Source organism: Haemaphysalis longicornis, unplaced genomic scaffold, assembly GCF_048455015.1.
Source record: "Haemaphysalis longicornis isolate Haplotype H1 unplaced genomic scaffold, Haemaphysalis longicornis Haplotype H1 scaffold_7, whole genome shotgun sequence".
In the NCBI taxonomy this organism is placed as follows: Eukaryota; Metazoa; Arthropoda; class Arachnida; order Ixodida; family Ixodidae; genus Haemaphysalis; species Haemaphysalis longicornis.
The window spans coordinates 34,159,702-34,179,907 of NW_027526422.1; the positions used below are offsets into that span (position 1 = coordinate 34,159,702).

Sequence of the window (20,206 nt, forward strand, 5' to 3'; positions counted from 1 at the left end):
AGGTTCCACTAGCTGGTATCCACGATAGTAGGGAAACGTGGTTATATAAACGTTGTAGTAGGGTGCCTCAATTCACGCGCGTCTCCGCCTTACGGCAGCGCTGGCATCGAGGCACCCGTCTTGATGTCGTGAACGCGGTAAATGTAAATTGACTTGAGCAAACCTTAGTGTGTTAACCTTGGGAGGAACGAGAAGGGAGAGGAACAGCATGAGAGGTTTGCGGGAAAGAGAAGGGAAGAATTTACTTGGCAGGGGTATAGTCGACTGTCGTCTTTCGTCGACATTTGCAACGAAAGGAGCAGATACGCGGTCATTTTCTTGCTTTGGTTTTGTTTTTTCTCTATACTTTTGTGGTGTATGTTTTCCCCGACATAGACTTGTTTCTTTAATTTGGGAATTTAAACTTATATCCATCGTTCTTTCACGGTTTCTGGAAATTATAACCCGCATAAAGCCCCCTCATTGGCCTAACATGCTATTGCATCGTGCAAGTTGATGAATCGCATCATTGTCGTAGTCGTTGTCGTCTTTGTCTTTGTCGTCGTCAGCTATATCATAACTATTATCAACAACAGCATCGCCTGGCTGGGCACGCGCTTGCGCGGAAGCTCGCTTTCGACGAAGAGAATCCCATAGCACGCCGATGCAGACGCTCCCAGAAGTCGCTCCACCCGGGTCTTCCAGCCGCCTCGGCCATACGCTGAAGGCCAAGAAAGACCGCCAGAGGCTTTCCGGCCAACCCTCGCCCTGGTTAACGTCCCTGACGTCGCAAAAAAGAGCGCGTGTCCAAGGTTCCAACCTGCGCGCGTCTTTGTTCACACTGCCGTTCTCCCGAGGACCACAGCCCGAAGATTCAGCTCTTTACAGCATAACACCGCCGAAGGAGCATATCCTAATATTTGGACAAGGCCGTTTCCAGAGGCTGGTCATGTTATGCACCATGCTGGTCGTCTTCACGTCCATCGTTCACGCCCTGGCTTCCAGTGACTTGGCGCCGCCCGTCGAGCACTGGTGCAGGGCGCCGGCGGCCTACTCCAACTTGCCTCTGGAGACGTGGAAAAACGCCAGTGTGCCTGCCTTCCATGCCGCGGGGGAGCTTCAAAGCCACTGCTTTCGTTACGAGCCCCCGTTTCCCGTCCAGGGTGACCCTGAAGCCGACAACCGGACCCTCGTGCCCTGTGACGCCGGCTGGGACTACGAGCCGGGCGCGGCCGAGCGTTCGATAGTGAGTGCCTGGAACCTCGTGTGTGGGCGGCGTTGGATGCTTTCCCTGTTGACGGCAGGGTACATGGCTGGCGGCGTCCTCGGCGGTGCCGGTGCCGGGATACTGGCTGATCGCATCGGCCGTAGGCCGGTCCTCTGCCTCCTGATCTTCGTACTCATCCTGACCGGCTTCGCGACCGCGTTCGCGCAGAGCATGCAGGTCTTCGCCGCCCTCCGCTTTGTTCTGTCCACGGCGACCTCGAGCACGCTCGTCACATCCATCGTGCTGCTCTACGAGGTGAACGACATCGACCACCGCGCCCTCTTCTGCGCTCTATGCGTGTCCGGCGCCGGAGTGACGTCTGCCATATATCGAGCACTCGTCGTGGCCTTCATTCGGAACCGGGAGATGGCGCAGATTGCGTACATGGTCCCCACGAGTGCCCTCGTCGTGGCGTTGTACCTGATGGAGGAGTCCCCCCGCTGGCTCCTGGCGACCGCGCGGGTGCGTCAAGCTGAGGGCGTCATGCAGTGGGCGGCGTATGTGAACAAGGTCGAAAAAGGTGACTTCAAGACTCGTCTAACTGCTCTAAGGCACGAGATAAGGAGGCAGCAGGAGCAACTGGAACACGGGGTGCCGTCCGATTTCGACGCCATTATCTCGGATCGAGGTACTTCCCGCTGTTTCTCTAGCAACCGACTTCGTATTATCGCGCTGCTATTGGAAAAGTGCAGTGCGCTGGTTTAACAGAAAGGACATTTCCTTTCATGTGGGTGTGCAAGCAATGCTACACTACTTGTTATACCATTGAATTTATGGATCCATATTGGCGCTCTGCACATTTCTTGCGGTCAGACTTGAATAAGGGTCACTAAACACTTTTTTATGACATCACTTTAATTCATTTACATAATACAATAGATTTCATAAGTCCTTGAACTCGAAAGCAAGTTTTACGGACAGATTATTTATGATGACCACGTGAGAAGCATGCCATGTCTATCCATCATTGATTTTGGTTAATTACGACAATAACGAAGGCTCCCAAGCCTAACTGATGTAAACGACCTGACTGTGGTTATAAGTGGATGGCGTTTTTCTGTTGGTAAGGCAAACAAATGTCTGAGGTCGCGAGCTCACGCGAGAATGGCGACAGGAGTCATCTTTGTCAGCCCGTCTACCCCACTAAAAGGCGAATGCCTCTCCCATAGATCTCCAATTATCCCGGTCCTGTGCTAACTGCGACCAATTTGTCTCCGCAAACTTCCTGATCTCATCCACTCTGTTACCCTCATAACCAACGGTTATCTTGCCTTCGCTTTACATGCCCTGCCCACACCCATTTCTTCTTGATTTCTACTAGTACGTCCTTAACCCGCGTTTGTTCCCTGACCTACTACGTTATATTGTTGTTCCTTAATGATACGCCAACCATATTTTGTTACATTGCTTGCTGAGTCGTTCTCAATTTAAGTTGAATCCTTTTAGTATGCCTCCGTGTTTCTGCCGCGTAGGTGAGTACCGGTAATATGCAGCTGTCATACACTTCCTTATTTAGGGACAGTGGTAGGCTGCAATTCATTATCTGAGAATGCCTGCCGAAATCACTCCACCCCGTTCTTAACCTTCTAATTATCTCTGACTCAAGTTTGTGGTCTGGCGTCATTACTTGGCCTAAGTAGATAGTATATTCGCTCAGCACTTCCACTGCCTCGTCACCTATCTTAAACCGCTGGGCTCTCCCGAAGCTACTGAGCATTACCTTAGTTTTGTGTATATTTATTTTCACCCCCAGAATTGTACTCAGTTTTTCCAATGCTGTAATCAAGGTTTTCAAATCGTCCCCCGAAATACTTACGGAGGCAACATCATGAGCAAATCTGATGTTACTGAGGCATTCTCTATTAACTCTTACGCCCTGCGGTTCCCAATCCAATGTTCTGAATACCTCTTCTAAACATGCTGTGAACAAAATTGGAGAAATTTTGTCTCCTTGTCTGGCGCCCTTTCTATAGGTATTTTACTATTCGCCTTATGGAGGACCATACTAGCTGTGGACCCATTGTAGATGTCCTCTAGTATTCTTACGTAATGCTCGTCAACACCCTGATTCCGCAATGCCAAAGTGAATGCTATTGTTTCGACCGAGTCAAATGCTTTCTCATAATTTAGGAAGGCTATATACTTCGCGCATTTTTCTATTACCTGATTGATCGTGTAAGTATGGTTCATTGTTGAATACCTTTTACGAACCCTGAATTTTTCTTACGTTGACTGAAATCTATGGTGGCAGAAATTATGTTGGCGATTACCTTGGTAAGTCCCTTGTAGACGACTGTGAGTAAGGTGATCCGCATGTAATTTTTTTAAGTCCTTCATGCCACCTTTGTTACGGATTAGGATGATATTCGCGTTCTTTCAAGATTCCGGTACACTCGCGGTCATTAGGCATTGCGTATACAGGTTTTCCAGCTTCTCTAGTATAATTCTCCCGCCATCCTTCAAGCGATCTGCTGTTATCTGATCCTCACGAGGTGCTTTGCCATCTTGCATTTCTTTCAAAGCCTTCTATAATTTTTCTCTCGTTACTTCTTCGATCGTTACTTCCTCGGAACTACTTCCTCGGCGACAGGAAAACGCCAAAAAGTACATAACCTACCTAAGCAACCACTTTCGAAATGCCACCTCTTAGTCACTATCGTAACATGCTTAATAATCTACACAATAAGCGGTCGGTGCTCTTTCCTTCCAAAATGGCCATCGCATGCGATCTCATGCGCTGCGTCTCCTTTCGGAAGCCCTCTTGTCGAAATACACTCCCCGAGTCTCCTCAGTGAGTTGCATGATCCCAAACAAAGATGTACAGCGTCCATGATGCCCTGTCACGCATGTGAAACGCTCTGATATGGAGAAAACCCACTTGATTAAGAGCGTGTACGTTATGTCCGCTGCCTCTTGGATTGCGCAGCTCTGCTCAAAATAGGGGCGATAATAGTGACAGCTCGCAATACCTGCTCCCGGAATCACGTTTTGATTCTGCAAAATTGTTGCATGCAGGGTGGCATGCCAGGGCAGTCGTCTCGGTTGGCGAATGGCCATATGCGCCGGCCCGCTAAAGAACCTTCCTGTTTACAGCGTGTTTACCGCCAAATGGAAGAGCAGGTCTAATGGGGAGGGAAAGAGGGAAGGAGGTGGCTACAAGTCAGCAACTATGTTATGAGGAGCAGGATGAGTAAAGAATCGGGTTAGAGAGATCATGACATGAAGGAACCAAAAATCAAATTAGGATTGTTTGCTCCCGATCGCTAACCGGGAATCGAAATACAGGGCTACTATTTGCCGTATGTTACCTGTGTAGGCTTTGCGACAGCTAATCGCTGTTGTAGGTTCATCAGGACGCCGGTGTCAGCGCAACGACCCACTCCCTTTTGCAGATGCCCACGTTGCAGACTTGGTAACGAACGCGACTATGCGCACCCGGTCCTTCGTCATGTTCGGCTGCTCGTGCATTACCTTCGCCATGTTTTACCACCTCAGCACGAGCGAAGTGATGCGGACAAGCCGGGTGCCGCGCTTCGCTCTCCTGGCGTTGAAGATCGTCCAGTTCCCTTTCAACGTGTACGCGTTGAGGCGCATCGGCAGTCGGCTTTCCTTAGCATACAGCCTGGCAGCTCTGTCCGTCGTCGCCGGGTCACTAGCCGTGGTCGATGTGTACCGCGGTCCGTACGCGCTTGACTCGGGGGTCACCGTGGCGTGGATGCTGGTCTTCGAGTTCACCGTGATCTCAGTGTATGCCTTCACGGCCGAGCTCTTCCCTACGGTGGTGCGGGGCGCGGGCGTTGGCCTCTGCTACGTTAGCGGCCGGCTGGGGGCCATGGCTGGGCCCTTCCTCAACGAAGTGTCTTCCCTCAATCTTCGTAGCGTGGCCTACTCCGTAGCCGCCGTCCTGCTGCTGCTGTTCTCCCTGCTGGTGTTGTCCCTGGCCGAGACGGCGAAGCTCCCGCTGGCCAACACGGTTCGCGCCTTGACGGACGACAAGTGGAAGCTGCATTTTCCGCTAAGGTTAGGCCGCAGCAAGGAGCCCATTCGCGGCTGCACAAAAGGCACACGATCCAAGAGCATCATGTCAATAAGGACAGCTACGGAACGCGCCACAACTGCACAAACTTGGTAACGCTGGGCGATAAGAATGCATCCACACGGACTAAACCAAGGCACATTTGGTCCATCCATAGACCAAATATCCCCGAACTGTACTGCGCCTTGACTTCTTGAATACGCGTACGCGTTGAACGAGTGATTTCTGATATTGCATTTTCCTTTCTTTTCAGTTTATCGTTATTTCTTAATTTAATGCGATCTTAAGGGGCTCGCTGAATGAAAAAGCCACCATGATACAAAACTATAGTGTCATTCATTCTCTGCATGAATGATAGCGCAGAATTTTGTTCACTGCGGTAGTTATAACTCCCGCTTTACCAGACGCAAAGAAATGAAGAGGATAGTTGACGTCAGAATATCGCGTCCACGTCTCCAGTACACCCGCGATTCTCATATTCCCACTCGAGATAATTGACCTTCAGTAAGTTCAATTCAGCACAATTCAGTAAGTTCAATTCAGCACCTTCAGCACAGGACTTCTAGAATGTGTTGGATTACATTTAATACAGGTTGTGCTCTGTGTTGCTGGGCTGGGTAAGATTAGGTTTGTTGCAGTTGGGCGGGATTTGGGTAGGTTATGATGCGTTCGGTTGGATTAGGTTCCGTAAGTTTCGGTACGTTGGGACGTAATATTATTCAGCGAATTTTAGGCCAGCCAGGTTTTATGGTAAGTGTCGTGAGAATTTCCCGGGCATAACTCTCACGGCTGCCGTGAGATTAGACGCAGCCTTTTCAAAAACCTCCTGTGAAACTAGCCTCGGACGCCGATTCTACTGCTTGGGCACGAGGAGAGTTGTTTCTGGTATCTTTCACCCTCTCTCTTAGTTGTGGACAAAATAAGGTTGTTAACCATCATCATCATCCCAGTTAGCTTCAGCCCACATCTCTCCCGCACAACCTAAGTGGTTTCGCCACTGACGATATCCACTGCTGTGAGAGACTCACGGCCGGCTTGCCAATTCGCATGCATTGACTGCGACATCAACGCGACCAGGCACACATATGCTTTTCAGGCTCAGCAAGAACAGAATACCACACATTCCGACATCGTAGCAAGACGTTTAGGCGCCCTTCAATCTTTCAATGTCAATGCATGCACGCTCTTTGTGACGCGCTGAAAATTGGTAGCATAAAAATTCAAGAAAGCTTGCACTCACGCGCAAGACTTGAATGGCGAAGCTGTTGTCGGTGAGCATATAATTTCAGTATCATTGTTTATTTGCCTTGTTGTGGTGCTAGTAATCGCCGTCATACGCATAGAAGAGGTCGTCGTCTTCTTTGCGGCGAGTGGTGGACGCAAAATAACACTCAACATTGATTACGCACAATTAAGCCCACGCGAAGCACACGCTGGCGTCGCGTTAAATGGCAAAAAGTTGAGAGGGACGCTTAGTACTGTTTACGTGTGCAACTCAGCAGTACCTGAAGGGGGCGTCTACGACAGTACACTGGGGACGAAGAGGGCGGAAGAACGGAGCTAAACGGGCGAGTAAACAAGCGGCGAAATTCCCTATCGCCATCAACACTCCCACCATACGGCGTCTACAGGAACTAGCGGCGTAGGGGCGCGTGGGAGACAGATCGAAGCCATTAAAAAGCCTTAATGCGGATAGCAAGGCAAAGCGTCTCAAGCGACAAGATTACGAATTCTTGACAATGAGGTGTGAAACCACAGCGTCTTATGCGTTCAATTGAGAGAACATTCATGTTTTCGCATCGCAACCCATCAGAAATGCTTAGGTGTCCTAGGTCTTTTTTAAAGCAAAGCTTTCTTAGTGGGACCCATGGCGTCCGGTCGAAAAACGAATGCATTTACCCATAGACCGGTTGGGCGACCGAGAAGCTCTGATAAGACCCCTGGATACAGGGTGCGTGCGTGGAACGGGGCTTCCACTGTGTCAAACCTGTTACTCGAAAATCAGAAAAACGGAACTGTACCAAATAAAACCATGCATGCAGTGACCATGCATACTTTTATCTCATAAACCACGTATCAGTTAGATTATTCGTAGATGCGGTTAATTTGCGCGCGAAAACTCGTCGCATGGGTTCGTTCTTCGTTTGCAATTTCGGTCTTTGAAGGTTTGGCGATCGAAGGTTAGACGCACTTCTAGCGAAGACTTTGATGCCCGTTTGACGCAGCTTTGATGTGAAAAGTATTCGCGCTTCTTTAACTTACTTTAGGAACGGATAGTAAAGTTTTGCTTCCCTCGGCCAATATATTTTTTACTAAGTGTGCTACCATTGCCCCAAAATCACCTTTGATTGTAACGCGCAAATTGGCGCGCGCGCTAGAGACGAGAAGAAGAAGCGTCACGTACTCGGGGCGCTCGGGGTCTGCAACGTATAAGCTCCATCGCTCTTCCTGAACGCCAGGCTCTTCGCTGCTGTTTATGGCTACCCAAAAATGCAGCTAATGCGGTACTTTATTTGGAAGCCGGAGTTCCCTCTCTGTTACACCGATTTCGAATGCTCACTGTGGATAGTTTTCTGAGAGCCTATAGCGCGGGGGTTAACAGGGAACAATTTACCTTTGTGGCAGAGCAAGCTGTGTTTCTGGCGGTCCAGTGCCCCAGGTCCTATCGGCCGCAAGTTACTCTAGCACAAATCTTGCTTTCTCCATTAGGGGTTGCGGTTAATAACGTACTTCAATCTCTCGATAGGGGAAATACGTTAACGGTAAACTTCCGGAACATCTTTCCCCAAAATACTAAAATGCTGCCTGCCCGACTGCTCATTACCTCCGGCTAAAAAAAGTGGTCTCTTACGCGTTTCCCGGGCGTTTCCTAAGCTCTTATCCTAAATATGCAGAACTAGGTAGTAGCTATGTCTGATTTCACCCAGGCTACGCAGTGCTCGCAGCGTTTGAAGTACAAACCGTAAATATGATAGGCCACACCAGCACTTTTTAAAGAAGTCTTACCTTTCGTTCAAGATGCGAAACCGATGTCGCAAAGAAAGCACTGGGTGTTTCTTTCTCCACAAGTGAAGTTAGTTCGAGGCTGCAGAAACCAGAAACGTACGTGTAAACGCTGCCGAAAGAGCCAAATGGCTACTTCCGCTTGCGGCTTCTCCACGCTTGCTTTCATATCGTGCATAAAGAAGCCACAAAAATGTACATTCATTCACAACTATTCAAATTTTTACATAAATAAGTGTGTAGTCTAATAAGCAACACAATTTTAAAAGTATAATATTGTGTGTTAACCTAATTTCAGACTACTCGCGCCATTCCGGAAGGATCAAAAGTTAGGCGTTCACGTGATCGTATTCGACCGCACTTTGGCCGAGTGTCCTCTATTTTACAATTTTTTTGTCTATGGCTTAATTTCCCGTGGACATACATAATCAATCGTGGCAGTAGTGCCCTCTCTCGGTAGCACACACTACATCGATAGTCTCCGTGGTGCCCTCTGTCTGTACAAACACACACTACAGCTTGCACTAGTGCTACAATGCTGGAGAAATAGCAGAGCTGGCGGCCCTTCTCCCTTCGTCGGAGACCCGCCTGTTGCAACTCACGTTTATTTCTGAACGGGCCGCTGAAAGTTCTCCATGACTCACGGGCGCGGATCGTATTGTCCTCAAGATTTCACATCTCCGCGTTAGCCCGCTCTAGACCCCGCGGCGACCGGTTTCGCGAACTCGGCTTCTTTAGCGTTAGCTTTGCTGTGCACCCCACTTCAGGCGCGAACGCACGTGAACTGGCGAGGAGGAGAGCGCGCGAGAGATCGCGCCACGAATTCTGGGCAGAGAGTTCTCGAAGGTCGAGCTGGACGATGCCGGACACTCATGACGAGGCGCATGCTCACGTGCGCTCAGTATTTTTTCTTGGTATTCTTTTTTGCGAACGCCAACGCACCAAGCTCAAGTTTAAACATCCCTGCCGTTAAAATGCCACTTTCATTGACGACATCTTTTCAAATCTAACGAGGTAGAAAGAGCTGGGAATGGTATTACGTTGTACCCTTCATCTTATCAAGTGAGCCGCAATCTGAGCTCACATTACCGACCCTGAACTGCACAGCCGTGGCAAGTCCTTTCCCATCCCGACACTAAAAGGGTGGGCTCGTAGGAGTGCGAGCACGGTGTGGCGCTTCGTAGTTCGTAACGTCAGCTTTGCTTTGCAATTCTCTGAAGCAGCATCGGATCCCACCTGGCGGGCATTTTTTCTCCACTTTCTTTCTTTCGAAATTCTTTATCTGTTTCAATGACCTACCACATCCTGCCCTTTGCTTTCCGACGTTTTCTTGACTGCCAACCCTTATTTCTGTCTTAAACACTGAAATTTCTTGTTGAAATACAATTTTTTCACCGCTTCGGATCACGACGCCTAGGGTACTTTCAATTGCAAGTAATACTGATCGCCAACGTTTGGTGTTTCGCTTCTCGCGTCACGTACGTTCTTTTTCCCCTGTTAAAAAGCCATGGATAAAAGTTTTGTGTGCTTTTCTTTTCTTTGGCTTCCTTCCAACGTTCCCAACGCCGCGAGAAGAGAACGCATGTAACGCGAAAGGCGACGTTTTCTTTCTTTTGCTCAATAAACGTTTCGCCTCCACCTCCTCCTCCCCCTCCTCCTGAAAAATTAAATGCAATACAAAAGCGAGGACCAGTCGACAACACAGCGCAGTTACCAAGAAACAGTCGCGTTGTTTTGTAACGAAAAATAAAGAGAAACGCTTTACCACGTCTGTAACGCGGCAACTTGTCAACAGCGTCAACGGCGCAGCTCTAACAGAAGATTTATGCTCACTGTTGAGGTACGTACAAGAAGCTTTATTTACACACTGTAACCCTGCTTGTCACTTTGCAAAAATCCAGCTAAACATGAAATGTTGACTGCACTGCGCGAGTTAGCAATTTATTTCTGAATTTCACTTGTGATAAAAGCCTTAAATAGTGACCTGACACAGTTATTCAGCAAACCTGCCTTCAAAGTCGACAAAATTTCATTTGACTAAAGCTGCGCCTAACTGACCCCTTTGAACGTTTGCATTTATAATCTCAGCGCTGGTTGGAAATTTAGAAAGTATATGTTGCCTTTCTAACGCACAGAAACATATCGTAAGCTCTTACGAAAAATGTCGGAGCAGTCAAGTGCTGTTACCGTTTCAGGGCATCCCACAAATAGAATGATAGAATGAATGGAATGAACTGAAAGCGATTGAAACTGCCGTCGTAAGCTGAATTCCAGAGATCGAGGCTTCCTGATTTGTTTCTTTTTCTGTTTTTATTGAAGTCATACTCGGGAAAGATCGAGATTGCTACGATCGAGGCACGACGTACAGGTTAAATGTTTTTATTTAGGCCTTTCTAAGGTTCCCAATGGGTCTCCGCTTTTTCGACGTAGTAATGAAAGCTTATTGCCACTTCTATGCACTACATTGAACGTTGAGTAACCGAACTACAGCGTACCACTCTTGTCCACGCCTTTCTTCCCTGCACACAGCGCGAGAAAGGCACGAAGCGCTCCCGCAGTGTGCATCATCCCGCTACGGATCAGTGGAGCACTGGCAGCCCGACGCTGTCGCCACATACATGTCGATCTCGCGGCAAATAATGGTCTACATTGTACGTCAGGGGTGAAAGGAAACAAAGCAAAGCTTTGAAAGAACGAAACAGCCTGACGTATATGGCTACTGATAGCCGAATTTGGCTGTAAAGAGTACGCAATGAAGACAAGAGGCCTATTATGTTATGCATTAATAGGCAACTCCCTCAATTTCTGCAGATTTTTCTTTTATTTCACCTTTCACTATGTGTATGTTTTCTCAAGACGTTCACATTCACTGGGCTCCTGCGCAGAAAGGCCAGCACTATACGCTCCTCTGCCCTAACGGGCGGCAATATTTTCTCACAGCGGTGAACTGCGGCTGAAGTGATGCGGATTTAAGAGTTTTCGTCCAGTTTTGTGTTACACGTTCAGCAAACTACCCAGGAACTTTCCAGAACGCCTCCGGCAGCAGAAAAACGACGTTCGCAACAATGAGATTCAGTGCAGTGCATTGGCCGAACACTGAAAAAGCTTGCCACCGGATTGACTTCGACAGGGCACAGGTGATTGGCGCCGAAACCAGTTACTCACAAAGAATACCCCCTGAGTCCTGGCACATACAAAAGGCTCGGGGAGGCCTGATTAGATCTCTAGGAACCCTTCCCGCCATCTACGCCCACGGTTTCCGACGCGTAAGAGCAATATGCAAGTCACCTAAAGAGAAAAAGAGGGCACCTTATATCTGCTGCTTCTGGTCTTACCCAATCAGCCCTGATGAAGGAGCCGAGTAGGCTCCGAAACGTTCAGACCGCTTTCAATAAACGCCCTTGGTTGATCTATTTGCCTCTTCCTCAAGTTTAACCCAACCAGAGTTTTGTCGAAGATAATGTTCACAGATAAATGTCGAAGATAAAGTTCACAGAGAATGTTCACATTCACGTTCAGTAAAGAATCGTATTTATGACGTCAATGAGTTCTGAATTTTGAGCCATGTTGTATACATATTTTCATTAACGTGTTGTTACAATCCTCTGCCTGCCGTTTGCTTGGATTTTGGTGAGACTTGTGGTTATACTCTCTTCTGCATTTATTCTTGGGAATGCCCTATTCTTTACGATTTCTCTCCCCGCATCTTTTCGTGTTAGGCTTTTGTTTTTTACTGGAGTACATACTTTTATCCCCGTTGGATGACGGTGGTTTAAATACGCCGGGGACCGGCCTTCATCAAGAATGAGTGTAGTCAAACCCGTTTGGCCATATTTGTACAGTGGAACGAAGATGGCATGCGCGATGGACGATTCAGCGCACGTTTGCTTTTGTTTTATTTCCCACATTCCTTTGAAAAAACAAATGAAGGCAGCTCACACTATCGCGCAAAACGTACGGGTAGCAAAGCTGTACGCAACCGTCACGAGCATCACGAAGGTTTTAGCCCATGATCGCAGCCGATTTGCGTGTTCTTCACTGCCGCAACAACGTTTACTTCATAATTGTTGCTGGAAGTGTATGAAAAAAAGCTTGGTTATGCCAGGATATACGTAACGTGAGCTAAGGTTCAGCTGGTTATTCTTAGATTTCCTGGTTGTCTAAGATTAGCTTGATTATCATGCTTACTGCTGCTTCAATGACACACACACGGTATACGCATTGTTGCTGCGACGCACGAGACATCGGTTCCACACCCGGCCACCCCTCACATGATCAAGTGGACCGGGCCGCCACGTTCGGAATTGAGGTCGGCGAAGACGCTGGGGGCGTAGGGTATGTGAGAGACGCCGGGAAGCGAGCAAAGTTGTGTGCGCCGTGTGATGTCACTGCGCCTCGCGCATGCGCAGCACGGCTCTCCAGGAGCCACGCGAAACTGCTCAACCTCGGCCAGTGTAGCTCACGCTACAAGAAGAAGAAAGGGGGACCCGAGAGAAAGGCAATTGTATGATGGGCCCCACCAACCTGGCGGCGCCTGGACAGGAAGGAACATTTGCTGTCCTTTTAGAGATTCAAGAGTGGAGAAAAGGAGAGAGTTGTCACGCTTGTGTGGCGCCGGCCCAAGCAGGGTGCGCCACCACGGCAGGCAATCCTTGGTTGACAATGGCACCTATGGAACATTCGTACGACTGGTGAGACGGACGGTGAAGAAAAAATGGAAGGGATCTCGAGGAATGCCAGTGAGTCTCCCGACGTGAGCAGCAGAGTGACTGCAATTATTACATGCAGAAAGTACAAATCACCCATTCATTAGTGATGGAACGCAGTTATTTCACGGCGAACACCACGCTGAGAGAAAGGCATTTCGTGCAGACAGAGAAACGACAACTTCCAAGGGATCGACAAATTTTATGGACGAGGCCCCTTCGGGGCTCGGGCTGTCGGCGTCTCATGCCGTCGTCTCATGTCATCGTCGATGTAGTCGCGGTGCTAAAACACCGGGATACTCTTTAGGCCTCGCGCTTGTCACTGGACTAAAACAGCGGGACGTCTCGCGCTAGAACGTAACGCGTACTAAAAGAACGCACCGGGACACTCGTTTTCCAACGCCTCGCGCTAGAAGGCTTCGTGCTTTAAAGACACTAAACTTTTACAGCAAAGCTGCATACCTCTACCCCCCAACGTTTTCATCTCCGTGGGCAAAAACGACAAGGCGCCAAGAATACACTTACACAATGCATGCTTCGCCCATCCCCATGTTTCACGTTAATGGAGATGGTGTGGGAATTTTTTTCTTTCATATTCCCTCGTTTTTCGGAAGATTCCCACTTCAGCCCTCCCCCCTTCCCCCCCCCCTCCCCCCCCAAAATACCGCAGTGCCGGCGGCGCCCTCACGCCGGCACTTCGGCTGCGTGAAGCCCGAAGACGAAAACAGGTGGTGGCGGCGGCGGCGCGGAGCGGCGACGCAGAGGTCCACTCCCACCTTAAGCTGTCCCTCTTTGCCAAGCTGCGCCACCCGATGGAAGAAGGCTGCAGCCTCCGACTGCAGTATCCTTTCGCCCGCCTTGGCACACCGGGGAACGAGACTGCAGATGAACTGGCCAAATCAGCCTACGACTCCCCCATGGTCCCAGTCTGCAGGTCCCTGGTGTGCTCTGATGTGGCTTGGGGCGCCATCAGGCGAGAGGTGGCCACACGCCACCCCTGCAAACGAGTGGCCTCCGGTGAGGTCCCGCGGCTACTCCTCACTCGTGGGACAGCCCAAACGGAGGGGCTCCTCCCCCTCCGGCTTCGCACCGGCTGCTTCAATACAGCAGCTGCAGGACACCAGAGGCGTGGGAATGGACTTTTCGGCGACGCCGTGAGGAGTTGGGTAGCTTTTCTAGCACGCAGGGTTGCAAGGCCTCAGCTACCTGTGCACACTGCCCGGACCCTGTGTCCTTGGAGCAAATCCTCAGCATACCTGCCCCGCGTATGCTGGTGCCCTGCACGGGTACCGGCGGCTAGGGCTACCTTCGAGCACCGCAAAGGACATCCTGCATCCTCTAGAGCCCTTCATGCTGCACCGAGAGGCCTTCAGGCTTCTCATCCCGTGCCTCGAGGAGTCGGGCCTCAACATATGCCCCGAACTGTCAAAACCTAAACCAACCCACCATCAACCTTTGCTTTTTTCCTTTCCTTTTCTTTTTTCCTGTCTCCTTTTCTTCCTTGTTTCCGTGCGTGCGTGTGTGCGCGCGTGTGTATGTAAATAGTCACTATATAGTCTGTGTGCATTTATACAGTCTGTACACAGCCTGTTCTTCCTATTATTCCATTGCCATTTCACTGCCCTTCCTTCATTGGTTTTCCCTCCACAAGCCAAAGGCTTTCGCAGTGCTTTATTATGAGCAGACCGACAAGTTTTGCGGGCATTGTATATTTATATCTACGCTCGCCAGCGCAAGCAGCGGGCAGTGTAGCCACGGAATCCCCTTAATGCGCTCGAATTCGCAACCGTACCGTGGATCCACAATTTCCCAGAGGAATCGGAGAACAGCGGAGGAAACGGTACGGCCACAACTTGTTCTGTAATTTGGCGTGATGTGAAATCCCATTCCAACGGTTCGTGTGGACTAACACGTCCGAAAACTGAATAAAAAGATATCTCGTCCAGGCAGGAGTGTGCCAAAGATTGACATTTAGCTCACATATTTTTAAGCACAGAAATAGCACTCCAGAGAAAATAAAATCGATCCAAAAATAACACCACATATCAGTCACGGCGTTACCAAGAATTGAACAAGGTGGGACCCATGCTTTGGTGCGTAAAGTCTTGATTCAGCGTAAAGTTCTTGATTCAGCGTAAAGTCTTGATTCTTGATTCAGCGTAAAGTCTTGATTCACAGGTCCAAAATAAAAACATTGTCACGCGTACTACTAATTGCAGATACGAGGTGCATTTTGCCAACAAAAAAGGAACATTATAGAAAGCTGGCCCAGATGACGAAGAGAACATAATTGAGGGCCCTCATAAGATTGTTCCGATGGGGGTGACGTTTCCGAGGCCGTGAAGGGCGGCGCTATTCGGCAGCGGAACGTCCTGGAAGACAACAAGACCGATGGTGTTCATGGAGATGAACACGACGATGACGGTGGCACATTTCAGGAACACTCCGTACGCCACCTGCACAGAGAAATTAACGGTCAGGATCGCGAAAGTGTATATGCAAAGCTGTGTGCACTACGATCGTGGGTGCGTTCGGCACTCAAAGGAGAAGTCACAAAGCGTTAGTGGAGCCACTTCTCAGAGGTTCACCAGGCCACATTTATTGAAGTGTGACTCACCTCGTCACCATAGTCGCATATTTCCATTCAGTAGTATATATCTGTATGAAACTTCATGACCCTTATTGGCGAATAAAGGTGTAAAGTAGCTGTTTCGCTCGTTCGTTTGTCTACACTCTAAATTTTTTCACGCTTAACTAACGTGAGTGTCGAAGATTTTTTGCAAGCTTTTTCCAAGCGTGATGCGCTTTCACGCTGAAAAATCACGCTTCCTAAGCACGACCCGTGGGAGGCGTAACGCGTGCGGAGCGTGAGTACAAGATATTTTTTGCGCGGTTATTTTAGGCATGGTGAATTATCACGCTAAGTGCTCACGCTTGCCATGCGTTACTGGCGACCTTCTTAACGCTTAGTGAAGAGGAAAAACAGGACTGTCCACACCCGATCCGGCATCCTCCAGGTGTATATTAGACGTCTCTCCGACCGTCAGAAATCGATTAGAAAGAAAGCTGAAAGAAGACAATAGTTGCTGTGCCGTATTTATGGTAGCTTGGAGCACCAACCAAACACATAAATACAACAAAACAAACATCTTATTTCGGCTTTTTTAAAGCGATTTCTGACGGTCAGAGAGGCGTCTTATACACAGCTTGCTAGAATGCCGCATCATGTAAGTACAAATCTTCTTTTGCACCTTCTCTAAGCGTTAGGGAAGTCACCAGTCACGGACAAGTGCTAACGCCGTCTATATACAGACGGCGTTAACATACGTCTTAACATTCTCCACTGCAGCGGATCACCCTATTTATGGCACGTGTGTGTGTGAGCGAGTGCTATAGGTACCCAAGAATAAACGTCTCCGTGGGGGATCCAGTGGGGGAGTAGTAGAACTTCTCACTCAAAGAGTAGCACGACCAAACCTACTTGCGCCATCCATACCCCCTTTCCCAATCCCATGCATTGAGGTATAACGTTTACCAGCACCAAATACACCCCAATCACTGAAGCGGTGCCCCTGTATGCGCCCGTGCGCATCTGACTCACCGACTGCGCGCATCTGATGTCGAGGTACTCTCGCATGACGACCAGGAGTAGCGGCACCGGCAGTACGACGTTGACGGAGGCTACCAGGCACACGGGCACCACGAAGAAGGACTCCGGCGTCTGGGTCGCCACGGCCTGCGTTCCAACACGCGGGGCAGGGGGAAAGGACTAGCACCGCGGCCATGCAGTTTTGGGTCGGTAATGTGAGCTCAGATTGCGGCTCACCTGATAAGATGAAGGGTACAACGTAATACCATTCCCAGCTCTTTTTACCTAGTTAGGTTTGAAAAGAAGTCGTCAATGAAAGTGGCATTTTAACGGCAGAGATGTTTAAACTTGAGCTTGGTGCGTTGGCGTTCGCAAAAAAAAAAAATACAAAGAAAAAATACTGAGCGCACGTGAGCATGCGCCTCATCATGAGTGCCCGGCATCGTCCAGCTCGACCTTCGAGAACTCTCTGCCCAGAATTCGTGACATGATTTCTCGCGTGCTCTCCTCCTCGCCAATTCACGTGCGTTCGCGCCTGAAGTGGGGAGCACAGCAAAGCAAACGCTAAAGAAGCCGAGTTCGCGAAACCGGTTGCCGCGGGGCCTAGAGCGGGCTAACGCGGAGATGTGACATCCTGAGGACAAAACGATCCGAGCCCGTCAGTGGTGGAGAACTTTCAGCAGCCCGTTCAGAAATAAACGTGAGTTGCAACAGGTGGGTCTCCGACGAAGGGAGAAGGGCCGCCAGCTCTGCTGTTTCTCCAGCATTGCAGCACTAGTGCAAGCTGTAGTGGGTGTTTGTACAGACAGAGGGCGCCACGGAGACTATTGATGCAGTGTCTGCTACCGAGAGAGGGCACTACTGCCACGATTGACTATGTATGTCCACGAGAAATGAAGCCATAGACAAAAAAAGTAAAATAGAGGACACTCGGCCAAATTGCGGTCGAATAGGGTCACGTGAATGCCTAACTTTTGATCCTTCCGGCAGATGGCGCGAGTGGTAAAAAGTCTGTCTGAAATTAGGTTAACACACAATATTATAGTTTTCAAATTTTGTTGCTCATTAGACTACACACTTATTTATGTAAAAATTTGAATAGTTGTGAATGTACATTTTTGTGGCTTCTTCTTTTTATTTTTGCGATAGTATGCCCTTTGGCATAAAGTCTTAGAGGTACAAGTTGGCACCCGTTTCCCGGAGGAAATCCAGAAGACAGCGGTGGTGGGGCCCCCACAGCCATCGTTGCAGATCAGGAGGTCTCCCAGGATGCAGGTCTGTGCCGCGAAGGTGTCTGGATCTCGCTGCACTCAGGGAAGGGCACGTCCATAGCAGGTGGTTGGTGTCGGCGTCTTCGGCAGGAACCGTACAGAAGGGGCAGGTGTTGGTAAACGGGGCATGGTATCGTGGTGGCCACGCCCGGGTTACCGCAGGAGATAGGGCCCCCCCAACTCGAAGTCTACGCAGCAAGACCTCCTTCCAGCGAGCGAGCCCACTGGGAAGGTCTGTTCCACACGGTGGGATGAGAGCGCGTGTGGCGCGACGCAGATCTTCCTTTAGTTGGACAAATTGTTCATGTGGGTCCACTGTCAGCAAGGGCAGCGGTCGTGGAACCGAGGAGAGGTGACAGGAAGTATCCGCCGCAATATGCGCGGTGATAGTATTACGCCGGATCCACGACAGTTGGATTGGGAAGGGGTACGTGTCCAGCAGTGTATGAATCTCTCTTGAAACGGACGAGTTGGAGGCTACACGGCGCAAATCCCGTATGGCCGCCGTTGAGTCCGTGTACATTTGTACAGTAAAACTTCCAGGGGCTTGAAGTGCTGGTAGTGGCGCTTGCAGTCCGTCCCGGATGGCTGTAAGCTCCGCCAGCATAGAAGGCCAGGTGCGAAGTGATTCATAAGCGCAGTTTTGGTTCACTTCGGAATGAGAGGGACATTGGATCGCCGTAGTTAAAACGCCGTCTTGGGCCCCAGCGTCCACAAATGCCTCTACAACCTGGGGCTGGTTCGCGGCCGCTCGTAATGGTGCGCCCCCGGGCTGCGCGTCTGCGTTCCCGGTCGACCGACTGTGGAGTCTAGTTAGCGGCCTGTTGTCGGTCACTTGATGGTATTGCCAGGGCGGCCTAGTTACAGGGTGGGCTGGAAATGCGGGTAGAGGACGGCACATGTAAATTGCCAACGCCACTGCCTCCGCAACAAAATTAAGTTTGTGCTGGCGGGCGGAGCGGCGCTGATGTACAAGCTCATCCAGGGTGTTCAGTTGAGCTTCTGCCTGCAGAGATGGTATGGGCGTTATTTGAGGGAGGCAGGTGATTGTCCGCATTGCAGCTCTATTAACTGATTCAAGTCGGGCCCACTCCGCTTGGGTCATATGCTGGAATTGAGCCTGATAGATAAGTCGAGGCTGAAGTATTGACCGCACCAAGAGTCGGGCTATTTTGAAGCAGGAGCCCCCAGCCTTTTGTGACATGCGTCGGATAAGGTGTAGCATTTGACCTGCTTGTTGGCGGGCAGATCGAAGCCACAAGGCAGCTGACCCTGACGACGAAATTTCCAATCCCAGCACGCGAAGAGAGGTAGCAGTGCGCACAGGCTGGCCGGATAGTTGTAGCGCGATCGGGGATATCTCCAATCTACGACGGCCCCAAGCATTGGCCACGGACAGAAGGGCTGTCTTCTCGACTGGCTTCTTTATGCACTATATGAAGGCAAGCCTGGCGACGCCGCAAGCGGAAGCCGCCATTTGGCTCTTTCGGCAGCGTTTACACGTACGTTTCTGGTTTCTGCAGCCTCGAGTTAACTTCTCTTGTGGAGAAAGAAATGCCTAGTGCTTTCTTTGCGACAACGGTTTTGCATCCTGAACGAGGTGAGACTTTTTTTAAAAGTGCTGGTGTGGCCTATCATATTTACGGTTTGTACTTCAAACGCTGCGAGCACTGCGTAGCGTGGATGAAATCAGACATAGCTACTAGCTAGTTCTGCGTCTTTAGGATAAGAGCTTAGGAAACACCCGGGAAACGCGTAAGAGACCATTTTTTTAGCCGGAAGTAATGAGCAGTCAGGAAGTTAGCATTTTAGCATTTTGAGGAAAGATGTTCCGGAAGTTGACCGTTAACGTATTACCCCTATCGAGAGATTGAAGTATGTTATTGACCGCAACCCCTAATGGAGAAAGCAAGCTTTGTGCTAGTACTTTCGGCCGATAGGACCTGGGCCACTGGACCGCCAGAAACACAGCTTGCTCTGCCACAAAGTAAATTGTTCCCTGTTAACCCCCGCGCTATAGGCTCTCAGAAAAGTATCCACAGTGAGCATTCGAAATCGGTGTAACAGAGAGGGAACTCCGGCTTCCAGATAAAGTAACGCGTTAGCTGCATTTTTAGATACCCCAAAACAGCAGCGAAGAGCCTTGCGTTCAGGAAGAGGCGATGGAGCTTATACGTTGCAGACCCCGAGTACGTGACGCTTCTTCTTCTCGTCTCTAACGCGCGCCAATTTGCGCGTTACAATCAAAGGTGATTCTGGGGCCATCGTAGCACACTTAGTGAAAAATATATTGGCCGAGGGAAGCAAAACTTTACTATCCGTTCCTTAAGTAAGTTAAAGAAGCGCGAATGCTTT

General features: G+C 49.7%; 1 protein-coding gene and 1 long non-coding RNA gene across 2 annotated transcripts; one reads left to right on the plus strand and one right to left on the minus strand.

Annotated features, from left to right (window-relative positions):
- The first annotated feature begins 940 nt into the window (after positions 1-940).
- LOC144146244 (solute carrier family 22 member 15-like) lies at positions 941-14,291 on the plus strand. The gene is made up of 4 exons (XM_077678208.1): positions 941-1,874; positions 4,639-5,266; positions 13,662-14,008; positions 14,194-14,291. The coding sequence occupies exons 1-4, from the start codon at positions 941-943 to the stop codon at positions 14,289-14,291; spliced, it is 2,007 nt and encodes a 668-aa protein (XP_077534334.1).
- Positions 14,292-15,111: 820 nt separating this feature from the next.
- LOC144145535 (uncharacterized) lies at positions 15,112-16,680 on the minus strand. Its single transcript, XR_013317518.1, has 2 exons — positions 16,593-16,680; positions 15,112-15,447 (listed from the first exon to the last, which is right to left on the minus strand). It is a non-coding gene; the product is annotated as an uncharacterized LOC144145535 (long non-coding RNA).
- Positions 16,681-20,206: the final 3,526 nt, after the last annotated feature.